The 13,142-nt window shown below is 34.9% G+C and overlaps 1 protein-coding gene across 2 annotated transcripts in view; it reads right to left on the bottom strand.

The window, feature by feature from the left end:
• Positions 1–13,142, bottom strand: part of HLCS (holocarboxylase synthetase) — a 132,361-nt gene that overhangs the window by 84,013 nt on the left and 35,206 nt on the right. For both annotated transcript variants that reach the window (XM_049834895.1, XM_049834894.1), the window contains one exon: positions 729–1,000. In XM_049834895.1, coding sequence (XP_049690852.1) covers positions 729–1,000 — 272 coding nt within the window. The remainder of the gene's footprint in view (positions 1–728; positions 1,001–13,142) is intronic.

A 13,142-nucleotide genomic window follows, 5' to 3' on the forward strand; every position in this document is an offset into this window, starting at 1 on the left:
TCCCAAAGACAGTTTTTTCCATCAGACTGTTCATGAAACAGTATAGTCTTTGTACATAGACTCCAACCTAAGATTTAGTAACTGTGATTTTCATATCGCTTAATCCCACTCAAAACTGTAATGAACTACCTTCTCAAAGGTATCCCACAACTCATTCACAAGGGTCATCTATGTGATGATGAAAAAATGCCTAGCATAACCCTAATCGATGTTTTAAAAAAAACACAAATAAACCACTAAAGAGCATTTTAGTGAAATATGCAGTAAAGGGAATAAGAGAACACAGTAATCTTAAAATTAAGGCCACAGTCTATTTGGTATTACTTTTGTCAAACAACTAGCTTAGAAAATAACTTGTACTAGAAAATGCATGTGATCTCCCAAATGTGCATATTTACTACCTTAAACTTTCCTATGGTGATGTTCACGGTTTGCAAGAGGAATAATGATTAAAATCCACCACCAAGTAAAAAGTTGTCACGTTCAGATATTTCTACCCTTTATGGCTTAGTATTTTATACATTATCAATTAATATTCTGTGAACACCAAGATCTCTATTTTGTGTCCTATCTAGAAGATAATAGGCTTTTCTTTTTTTTCCTTTGGCTAACTTGTAGGCAAAAAAGAAACCACAACAAAGAAGATTCTTTCTGAACATTGTGTGTTACTATAATTGTGAATTCCAGATCAGAAAGTTTATTCAGTATGGTCTAGATCACTATCTTACCCATCTAGAAGATTCATTGTTGTGGTGGTAACTTCAGTAAAAAGAAGAATCTTTCCAAGTTTCTTTGTTTGAAGATTCTGTTGATATGTCTTCAGGCTGAAATGTTCTGATGAGAACCTTCCCATCTCAGTGATGACTGGCATGAGAGATGGAGTTAACTCCATTTTTGATTCACAGGATGAAACAAATTTAAGAGACACCTTGCTGGATGCTCTTAATCCTTCAGCATCTACATTTCCCTCGAGCCATTTCAGAAAAGCAAGATGGATTTCCTGTGGGCAAGGGAAATAAAATAAGGCATAGAAATACAGACCACCACATGTGAAGACATACATTCTTCTGAGAATATTTTTATTCAAGCAATTATCTTCTACTGCAAAGTAGGAAAATTAACTCAATGTCCTCTTCAAAGATCAACTTTTGATGCTTGTTCTAGTTCAGCCTGGCCTGACTACTAGGTACTGTCTTCCTAGACTTGAGACCATGCTCCTTTGCAGATTAATTAGGCTTAATCTTTCCTTGTAACAGCATTTGTAGTGGTTCTCCTAGATACTGAAGCATGGAGTGCACACATTCATCTATATTATGCATGTTTTTCATCATGCTAAGTTTCTTTGCTGGAAGTCCTTTAGTCCATTGCTAAGAGTCGATTTGAAGGATAAAGCAGCAGCTAAGAAAAACATTTACTGATTTCTCAGTAGAATACCTACTAAAAGGGTTCATAACTTCAGCTAACAGAAGCTTCACTGCTATTACCTTAAATATAGACAAAAGTGGCTGTTAATTAGCTAGCTAAGAGAAGCATGTAACTCAAGAATGCACACCACTACAAAAATTCTACCAGTGTATGAAATGCAGTCATATATATGCTGTTGTCCTTAGCCCAGTCAGTGGCACAGCTAGCACACATTTCTGTGCAAAAGATTTTAAATGTGAAATATACATGTATATACATATATAATTTTATATGGTTACATAGCAAAACTTTGATTTTTCTCTCCTTTATTTTAGGTTATTTAGAAATATATTTTTTTGAATGTGAAATGAAGAGATGAATTACTAGCATTATTACCTGTCTGGTGACACCCTGAAACAACTGTTATACATTCATAGAACTCTTTCTGGAGATATCTAATTCTATTTTGAGAGATTCGATGTGAAACATTTGCCATGTCTTTAGAAACCGTAAGTTAACAGCCCACGAACACAGATGCTGGGACTTCTTTTTGCTAAGATCGTAGCTTAAATTTCGAAGAGCTCTCCTTCTAGAGTCACAGTAGTCTTTTATACGATACATGAAACCACAAAAATTGTGGTTTCTATTCTACTGAAAATAATGTACTAGTGATTCTTGCCTTTAAATTTTTAAGAGGAAGACTTTTGACTTTTAAATAAAAAACTTCTGACCAAATATATGCCCCTCCTTCCCATTACTGCCATATCTGGGAACCAGAATATGAGTGTTTCCTACGTGAGTGCTGAAGACAGGACCAAGCTCTCTTGCCCTTGAATAAGATGTCTCTGAGCTCCAGCCCAACCCTTTAAAACCCACAACCCACAATTAAGAGCAAACTTCCTATAAATAGTTATCTATCTGAGGAATTGCTCCAATTTTCCAAATCCCATTGTTATATCTTAAGAAGGAATGAGAAAAGTGGTCCTGTTCCTAACACCTTTTTATAGATTTTTCCATCCTCAGAAACTACACATTCTCATGTTTCACACGGACACTGCTTCTTGTGTGACGTTCTTTGAATATCAGCAGACTTACTGGTTTGCAGCTCTGTAGTACAGGCAGCAGAGCATAACACAAAGAAAGGAAAAGCCTCTTTCCAAATGCAATCAGGCACTAGCTTCTAAGCCCGAGGATGATCTAAGAGTGACTCAGTAGCAAAATTTTAGTTACAGAGAAATTACTTCTCACTTCTTGGTTTTCTAAAGCTCTGTCTGAACTCTTTCTAACTAACTTCTTGGATAAAATATGCTTTAAGTATTTTCTTCCTTTTTTTGTGTGTGTGTATGCATCGTAAATGACGATGTGGCATTAAAGGTTTTATGAGCATTTCTCTGACTGATCTGCATGAAGCACTTCTGTCTTCATTTAGCATAATATCATAGCTTTGAAAGACTGCTGCTAAATTCTTTACACACTATCCTACTTGTTCTACACACACACAGACTAACGTGTTAGCTGTAACAGATATTTAGAAAAATTATAGCTTTCATTCTTGTCAGGGAGTATATGGAAAAACTGTGCTTAATCAGAAAGTGCATTTTCCTACTGCTTTCCAAACACAGAAATTCACTTAGCATAATTGAGCGTGCAATTCCTAGACACAAAAACATAATTTTAACTCACTTAAGGACGTGTTTATAGACTTACAAAAACAGACATTAAGTTAAAAAATAAAGGTGCTTAAAGTATTATTACATTCTAAACAAACAATGAGAGTGCTCAGTTCTATGTGTCAGAATGTCTGGTGTACTTTTGCCACAGCATACTTTCTGAAAAGACTGAAATAGTATATATTTATGTGTGATGTTACATTATTACAAATATGCCACACAATTTCTACCATTTATCCTCGTGAGTATATTCTTTCAGGTGAGTTTTTCCCCATAGTTTTTAGGTTTACTTCTTGATATAATTTTCTTGTTTCTAATGCATACTGAACCATTTAAGAATTGTTACATGTGTGTAATTATGAAGCTAATTTTTCCCATAATGTACATGTTTATTGAGCTGATCAAAAATATAAACATGAGTAATACATAATCAAGAACAGTTGATTTTTAAAAATTCCTAAAAAATATGTTTTTACATTTTTAATAAAGCAAAGTTTCAAGTGCTGTCCAAGTTCATGCTAGAAAAAATAATTTTCATTTCAAGAACCTCCTTCACACAAAGTTACAGAAACACGGATGCTGAACCAATGCATTTTGGTCCCCATAATTATACTAGCACACACAGAAGTACATTTTTGTATAATGAAATAATCAAATTTTATAAGAAGTCAGGGTTAACGTCTGCTTCAACTCCATTTAAAAGGAATATAATCAGGTCCGAACCTAACTGTGCGATATGTTGCTAAATTCAGGGTTGAGCTTTGAATTCAAAATCCATCCCCAGCCACGTCTGCCGTTCTGCAGCAACCTCTGGTGGCCATTTAAATGAAAAGGGTTGGTGCAGGAATTGTATGGCCTTCCACACCTCTGGGACCAGATCAGGTGTGTCAAGCAAGGCACCCAACACTAGGTAAGGAATACCCAAGCTCCTGGCCACTGCTTACGCTGACCATTATCAAAATCCAAAAACATGCAGGTACAAGATTTAAATGAGTATGCCACCAAAAAAGCTGTAGCTGTCACTTATTCAGGCACAGACAACAATATATGTGTAAGCAGCTGCAGATAATTGTTCTAAAATCTGTATTATGCATATTACCAGTAACATACTTTGTAAATATAATAACTACACTTGTTTTAGGGTAGCACAAATGTATTCTGAAATTGTTATTCATCATTACTGCATCAGTTTTGGATAGGAGAACTGAAGTCAAGCCAAATTTAACGTCCTATAAAACTGTTTATTTTTCAAATGACATTTTATATGTACATTCTCTAAAGCAAAGATATTGCCTTCTCTCTTAAAGTAAGAATGAAATTTGACACATCAACCAAACAACTTGGCAACAAGAGAGCTAATCAGCTTTTCGCAGTTAAAATACTCAACTACAAATTTAATATTTACGAGAAAATTTTTCTACACAGATTTTAAGTGGTAAAAGCACAATATATTTTCAATGCATTGTAAAAAACAATTACCAAAAGCACTAGAGCAACAGGAACTACCACCATTTCTCACCAACAAATTCTTCCCCAGCACTCCAAAGCACAACTTAAATCCTCTCAGTCAGAAGCATGGAGAGATATGAAATTTCAAAGCAGTGACAGCCTCACTGATCTGGTACCCATGGACAAACAGATCGAAAAGTAGAATTTTGATTATCAGACTGAAAGTGTCACTGAATGAAAAGCTGTTTTGAGTGGATAGGGAGATATAGTGGATGTTAAGTCACAAAATTCAGAGAAATAGAGAGTTAAGCTACTGCATACTACATACCCTCAGCTCCTCCACTGATCAGCACAAAGATTTATTAGGGATCACTTTATCAAGGATTGGAGGTCTGACATGACAAGTTGTTGAACTAAAGTTTAAATGGTAATTGTAACATAAAGAAGGAAGAGTAAAAGCTGTATTTTGTTTATGATACAACATCTGCTTTCTATGATTTTAAGAGTTTGGTCAGGTGTGTGAAGAAACTGTTACGGAACAGAAGTTTTCTTTTGCTGTTTAAAATTATTTTTATTTTTGTAATAGTTTCACTTTTTCCTAATGCTTACTTAGTGGTTGAAACTGAACAAAAAGGAGAAAAGAGGGAGACATAAGAGACAAAAAAAAGCTGCATAAGGACCCTTCTCTGTTGTAGTATAAAATAACAGAAAATTACAGCTCCTGATGGAGAAGATTTTATTTGCAACTGGGCTCTATCAACCAATGAGACTTATGCACAAAGCACATAAACTTTCAGTTATAATGGTTCAAAATAATCCCAAATCCAAGACTTTATTCTTACATTCTATTTATATAGAGAGAGAATTTTGATGTATTTTCTTATTTTTATATGTACGCTCATATACGCACACATATATATGCAAGTATCTCTCTCATTGGGCATGTTTGGGAGCTGCTCTTTTCTATCAAACTCTGTGACGATAGGTCTTAAACTCTGTATCAATGGAATTCTTTGTTAAGACAAAATTCAGTCACAGCCTAAATTCATTTGGTTTCTATTAAAAACATGGAGGCAAAACTAAATGAGAGCTAAAAATATAATGCCGTAAAACAAACAAACATTATACATCAGTCAGCTCTTTCCTTTCTTGGGAGGAAAAATGAGATAATTTTAACTACTGATGCTCTACCCGGTGACTCAATATTGTGACTGTAATATAATACTCTATTTTAGCTGTTGCTTGTTGAGTAAGTGAGGCCAAGCATTCAATTTCTGGATACATAGCTAGAACAAAATTTAACAATTTTTCTCCTTCCTTTGCATAAAATGTAATAATTTCCAATGAACTACCTCTATTTTTGCTTCACTGTACTTTAAAAAAGTTTGCAGTTGATGCATTGATTCATATATTACCAGCTGATGTACTGACTAAATCACATATGCATATATATTTAACAACTGCAAACAAGTGAAGATCACACAAGCATAAAGTACCAATCTTTTAGAGGAGCACATGACTAGCCCGTTTGGAGCACAACCACATTTATAGACATCACACCTTCAATATGGCTAACCTTTTTTTTCTGAATTGGCTGTTTCCAAGTAAGTGTTACTCGGTTCAGGTATGATCTCAAATGTATGTATTTCATATGAATTCTGTATCAGCACTGACAGAAAAGAACATATTTTAAGAAAGAGTCCACGGCCTTTGGAATCTGATTTCAGCTGTAGAATATAAAGATACACACACGCATATACATATACACAAAAAAAATACATCCTACTTGTATTACACAGCTTTGCTCAACAACCCTACAAGTTTGAAGGTGTTAAATTAGCCACTGGAGAGCTTCCATAGTATCTCTTGAATCCAATAGAAACAAACTGAAGTCCAACGTGGTAGTAAACAGTAGGTTGGTGCCAGCAAAAAACACATCTACAGTGGCAATTCCAGCCCCAAATGCTAGTGACTTAGGAGGCCAGCAGCAGGAAAAGTCAGCTATTAGCACAAGAGGGCAAGGTTTTGGCAGACATTTCTGACTAATGAGGCACACAAAATGCTTTTCTGATGCTGCCTGTGTTTTTACTTCCTGTAATAATGCCATACTTTGAGATCTGAAGCTGATGACAGTTTCATAACACAACCATGGCCCCGTTTTAAAATCATGTTCATACTTAGTCAATACAGAAAAATGCTATAAATAAATAAATAAATATTAAATTGCACCAAAAAACCTTCCTGTAAACATACAGAAGGTGCAGAAAAAATGTGAAGTTACATACTATCCTTATTGTTTTCAAACCTTAGCATGTATATATTACCTGAGGCTTTGTAAAACATTTTATAAATACTGTTTAGTACCACAATCATTCATCAAAAGATATTACTTTATTTTACAAGGGAGGGAAACCCAGTACAATGTCTTTATCCTTAGGAAAAGACTGAAGAAAGGAGGGAAAAAACCCAACCAAAACTTGATAGATCAGATGAGGAAAGAGGATAATCTCCTGGTGATCACAGTCTTACAGATGAACTGGAAGAGGATGAAGAATAGGCCTGCTGTAATCTCTTCCATAGAAACAATCACAGAGATGGGAGAAAGGTTGCTTTTCCATCTCAAGAAAAACAATACTGGCAATTAAGCTGCAGCAGCCATCTTCTGCAAGTTCAGCAGGACTTAGGAAAGCTGTAGATAGCAGATGTATTATTTCTGTTTGTGTGTCAAAGCCAGCGTCTCTAACCAGACAACCAGGTTAATTCATTAGATAGTCCTAATCATTATTTCAATATTGTTCAGATGTCATTAATATGTAATAACATTACCAAAGTACACATCAATGCCTGGAGTCCTTAATAGTTGCCCTTTTAGACTTAAGTGTAAAGTTGAAGATGGACTTTTGTATCAACTGAAACAAAAAGAATAAACAGAACTGTAAACCACAGGCTATTCACAACATGTTCAAAATCTGATTTGAAATATATAAAGTATTCAAATTCATTTTCAGAAAGCACATATAAAACTTTTCTCTTAATATTAACTGCTTATAATTAATTTCAAAGTTCACTCCTTGTTCAAGGAAATAGATAAATATTCTGCAAGCTAGATGTTTCCCTCCATGGCCCTACTGGCTCATTTTAATCTATCTTCAGATTAATTACAATATTTTAATTTGTTTTGCATATTATATTAATAGGAAGACATATTTTAGCTGAGGTCACTCTTCTAGGCTAAGTCAGGGGAGAATCTGTGCATCTCTCTTACGCTATTCAGCACACAGAGGGCCATTATTTTCAAGATTGGTGTTTTAGTTCATAGTACAAAAATCTTAGGAAGGAGAGAATTCCCCAGTTCTCCACTCCCTCCTTTCCCCATCCCCCAAAGAACTTCATAAAGATTTTATTATAGTACAGCCAAGGTGCATTCTCATTTCATGTTCTCATGAACTTCTGTAGTTACTTGGCTGATATTTGCTATGCGTTCTCAGGATACTACATAAATAGGAAATCTGTTTCAGTTTATTAATAATCTTTTTATATTTTCTAAACCCAGAAACGGTGCGAAACATGAGTTGATTGTGTGAAATATGGAAGGGCATTTAGAAAGATGGCAGGGTTTGGTAACTTTTAAAATTCACACCCAGCCGGATTTTTAGGAGTCTCTAGTGGTTTGGGTAGTTATTTTAATCTGTGATATACTTTCTAAAGAGAGGCAGAAAAAGCTAATCATTTCTGAAAGATCATTCCAGAGACCAAGTTCCTTATTTTTGTCTCCACGCTTCAGTGTGTTTTTAAAAACAAGTATTACATTACATAAACAGTTATACAGTGCAACATCTCAGCAGTATGGGGAGTAGAAAGAGTCACATATAGAAGTGGGTCTGTTTTGCCAACTGATAACGTGGAATACCTCGTCCAAAAAAGGGAAAGATTTTTAGCAAAGTGTTGCAAGGTATCCTTACCCTTTTTATTGCAGTTACGTTTCTTTGAACATGAAGCATCTTAGATTTCAACCCATTCCCAGTCTACATGTCCAGCAACTGCTCATAAATCTGTGCCTAAATTTGAATCCAAAATTAAATTTAGCTTTAAAAAGCACTGTATGTAGGCAGAAAATTAATTTATCCAATGTGCAGCAGTCCATTCTAAAAACAGGCTGCAGGGCCCAGGTCAGAATTCACCAACTAATGAAAAATATATCAGATGTTACCTTCTGTAGAGAAAAGAATGCTGTCAATAAGGTTAAAAATAAGATAAAAGGAAATCAACTAGCAATGAAAAGGGAAAATGGTCTTCATGTCAAGTTTTTTGTATCGGGATCTCTCTGTTGTTTTTAGCACAGTGTTATGCTTAGGTATTAAGTTACTAGAAGGCACATGCTATCATTCAGTCATGCAAAACAAATACAGGAAATGAGGCAATCGCATTTTTTCTTTATTGTTATATGCAAAAAAAGCATCAAAAATTCTTAAAAGGAGGGAACAATATAAAAACAAGTGAATGTGTACTGCCCTAAGCAGAACACATTTGTTTTGATTTCTCAGTTTTGAGAAAGTACCACCATTTATGGTCCCTCACTAGGGAACAGCCTTCGCAGCCGCGGGACGAGGCTAGCTGCAGAAGGCCCCACTGCACTGTCCTCAACGCAAACCAGAGCTGAGCGGAGGAACAAGGAGGACAGCAGAGCAACGCTGTAAGGTGCATGCTGGCTTTCGCTTTTCTTACTCAGCTGCAACAGAACAGTCTGGAAGCAATCTTCCCAGCAGCTGCTCTCATCAACAAACTGTTTATTGTAAAAAAGTGGCTGGGTCAAAGGCTAAACGTCATCCAGAACTGAAAGCGTATCTTTAAAAAAAAACCTGAAGCCGTCCATGCATATGAAAAAAGCACATTACATATGAAAGCGAACCATATTCCAGTCTGAAAGGCCAAAAGTCTACTTAAACAAAAACTCCTTAATTTGATGAAGCAGTATTTTACAACATTGCACTAATTTACTGTGGCCTGTGCTGATTTTGAGACCCGTGCAACGTTTCTAATTAAAAAAAGTCATTTAAAATTCCATCTGTGTTTTATGGTAAAAAAAGATAAGAGTTGTATTAAAAATATTCTAAAATATTTTCTTAACTTCTATTAACACTGAATAAGTCAGCTCCATATTCACATACAACAACAGCAAAAGAAGTACTCCTCTAATAATTACAAATGCACCATCAATGTGTTACACAAGTTGAAAAAACAGGTTTAGGCTCAGTATCAGTTTTACCAAAACAAAAAACTGCAGGTTTTATGATGCAGGTAGCAGAGCAAGATGACGTACTAAACACATGTTTAAATCCTTTGCAAACACTTGCCAAGTCAGTTTCAAACCTTATTTGAAAACTTTTGAATGTAACAGCCCATATTCAGATGTCAAAACCTATTCCAGAACATCCAGCTCTGTCAAGAATCACTAAAGGATTGAATTTAACCAGGTTTTAAGCCAAGCATACTTTAAAAATTGTAATCGCATGTTACTATAAAACTACATTTAAGCACATGAATGCACGCACAAAAAGAAAGGAACAAAGAATGTATGCATCAAAACCCTCTCATATTTAGCATAATTTCGTAACATCCATAATAAAGTTTTAGTTTAAACTAAAGGATACTAAAAATTACAGGATGAAATCTCATTTAGTATTTTGTAGCTCTTAATCTCAGAAATTAAACAGTATATGACCACCTACACAAGGTAAACTGGTATCATAACATAGCACAGTAATTGGGGTACATTTGCTGCAACAGACTATAAAGCTGACTTTGAGGGTAAAGGATCAATAAGAACAAGGTCTACCTTTGACATAACATCACTACATAACACTTCACAAAAATGAATGTTGCAATGAAAGGGCTGATAAATCAGAGGACTAGTAGGTGTTGATTTATCCTACCAGAAAAAGGCGTGATAAATTATGGTTTGACCATTTAATTCTTTATGACACCTACTTTGTAACAAAACTGTTGTTATTTTTTTGAAGAAAAGTCTACAGTAAATTGAGCATATGTGCAACTGCGCTAAAAATAAGTATAGAGAAACCAGGCAGAAGGGAAAAGACATTCCACTTTCGCACTAAAATCTGAACATTATGCATATTAAAGTGGGTTTAAAAAAAAAAAAACCAAAACCAAAACTCATGTTTAGAAGAATAAATTAAGATATAAATCTAACCCTAAATGTTGTACACATTTATTTTAAATTACTCTCAAAAGTATTCCGTATTGACTAGAAAAAAAATACAGGAGAATTTTGTTCTCAGCTAATAGGGCAATAAATTAGATGCAATATATTCAGCTGGTAAAACTGGCTCTGTTAAACAGCTATCACATAATAGTATTTTTATTTGGTACCAAAATTCCATTTTTTTTATTTTTTTTTAAATTGAGGTAAAAATTGTTTGTTGAAAATCTTGGAATTAGTAGTAGAATGAGATAAGTAAATAAAACCTAAGAACATATTTTTTCTTAGCACTGATAATACACAATTCTTAGTTTAAGGTTTTCCATCAGGTTTGTTTCGCCTTTCAGCAGGTTTATATACATAAAATGTGAGTGAATTTAGTGTTCATGAATATGAAATAGTGGAACAGGAACCAAAGATTCTCCTCTTAGTACTGCAAACATGCATTAAACTCAAATGACAAGATTTCAGCTGTACCTCATTTTTGCTTCTTCTGAGCAAGAACTCCCAATTCTGTCACACTGCAGGGGTTTTTGAGCTAAAGAAATGTCTGTGAAATATTAGGGTGAAACCACAACACATTTTCACATGTACCACAACTCAGAGATTACAAAACAGTTATGTCTCTAAAGTTGCACAGCTACTGTTCAACATGTATCATGTATTTTATAATCTTTTCTAAAACATATTCAGGTTGACATAACAGTTTATAAATATAAAAAAAAAATACTAAAAGAAACATCTTGGAAAGGAAGAATTTCTTGGAAATTATATGCTATAATGGCAAGAACATGCTTGCTATGTTATTTATAGTATACCTACTCCAAAGATAAAAAACAGTATTAAGATAACAACTACTAACTTTCGCTGTTAACTAAGATCTTCTTGCTGATCAAGGATCCTAAAAAAATATTAACATGACAGCATGGGATTATTTAAAAAAAAAAAAAAAAGTAAACCAATGCTTTTTATTTAGCGTTCATGCTTCAAAAATACGTCATATACATATACAGCAATGTAAAATTTAGATATCAGATCGAGAACTCTGAAGGAAGCCTCAATAACATTCAGTTTATCACAAATTAATATATTTTTCTTACAAAACATGGGGAAATAATACCATATTCATGCCCATGTACTATAATGCTAGGTTGTAAGAGTGAATGATACAAACTACGTTTACAATTATCCGAGCTGTATGTTTTCTAATGCACTGTAATTCTTCTCTCCCTTTTTCAGCCCATTCAGGTGTAACACTTACTTTCATCTGCTGGGATTGAAACCTTGTGCAGAACAAAAGAGGTAAAAATTTTTCCTCAGAGGAAAAACAAGAAGATAGTAAGCAAATCATACAATATACCTTCCCATAGCTATAAGTGTCCTCATACACAGGCAGCTTCAAGAACAAACTTCAGTGCCAGCCTCCTTAGAGAGCAGTCATCTGAAACCATTTCTGCAATTGTCAGGGATAAATGGGAATAAAACCACAAATTTAATTTGTCCTTTAAAGATGGACCTACAACATGCTTAACCCTCACAGGGATAAGGCCAAACATTTATCTAGACAAACCCTTTAGCTACTCCAGGGCTGAGTTCACTTTAGTCAAGTTATATGCATCACTAGCTTCTACTCCAAAAGACCACGTTTGGCATACAGAACTTAGAGTACTGCAGACAGAAGTCAAAGCTCATGCCTGAAATTCAGGGGTTTAGGAGTGACTTTGGGAAACAAGGCACTCAAAGAAGCAAACGAGAACAGACTCGAGACCACAGCAGCGTATGAGAAGTGGTCAACAGAAGCAAATACAGGCAGGCAGAAGCATTTTTGACAATGGCACATTCTTTATTCTGAAGGACTTTGGATTCCCTTGACTCGTCTCTGAGGATAACCACCTGTTTCTGTGCTTTGGGATATTTATGCTCTATTACTGTCAAAAGAGTTGAGGGAATACCCAATCTGTCAAACAAAACTTTGCAATATTTGTTAATTCAAATGGTAACCCTTCATGTAGAATGCAGTCCAAAGAGAACTAATTTACTAAAATCTAACCACAATGCTCGAAAACATGCTCTTGCACTGTTTTAAGGCTCAACTGAATAGCACACCTGAAAAAGATGGCGGCTTCATTTTTCAGATTTTTCCCATTAAAATTTAGTATTAACGCAGGTAAGGAAATGTCTTGAGGGGCAGCAGTCTGGAGGGTACAACAAAACACAACCTTATGGAAATACTTGCTGAAAACTATATAAACAGTAAATGCTTGCTGCATATGGGCACTAATGTAGTCTATTGCAAAGGTTAGTGACTACAGTGCAAGCCTCAAACTTCTGACCAGGTAGGTATAAAAGCTTTTAAGTGGAGTAAGAGTAGAGCTTAATGTAATTTTTCATTCCAGCTC

Source organism: Accipiter gentilis, chromosome 32, assembly GCF_929443795.1.
Source record: "Accipiter gentilis chromosome 32, bAccGen1.1, whole genome shotgun sequence".
In the NCBI taxonomy this organism is placed as follows: Eukaryota; Metazoa; Chordata; class Aves; order Accipitriformes; family Accipitridae; genus Astur; species Astur gentilis.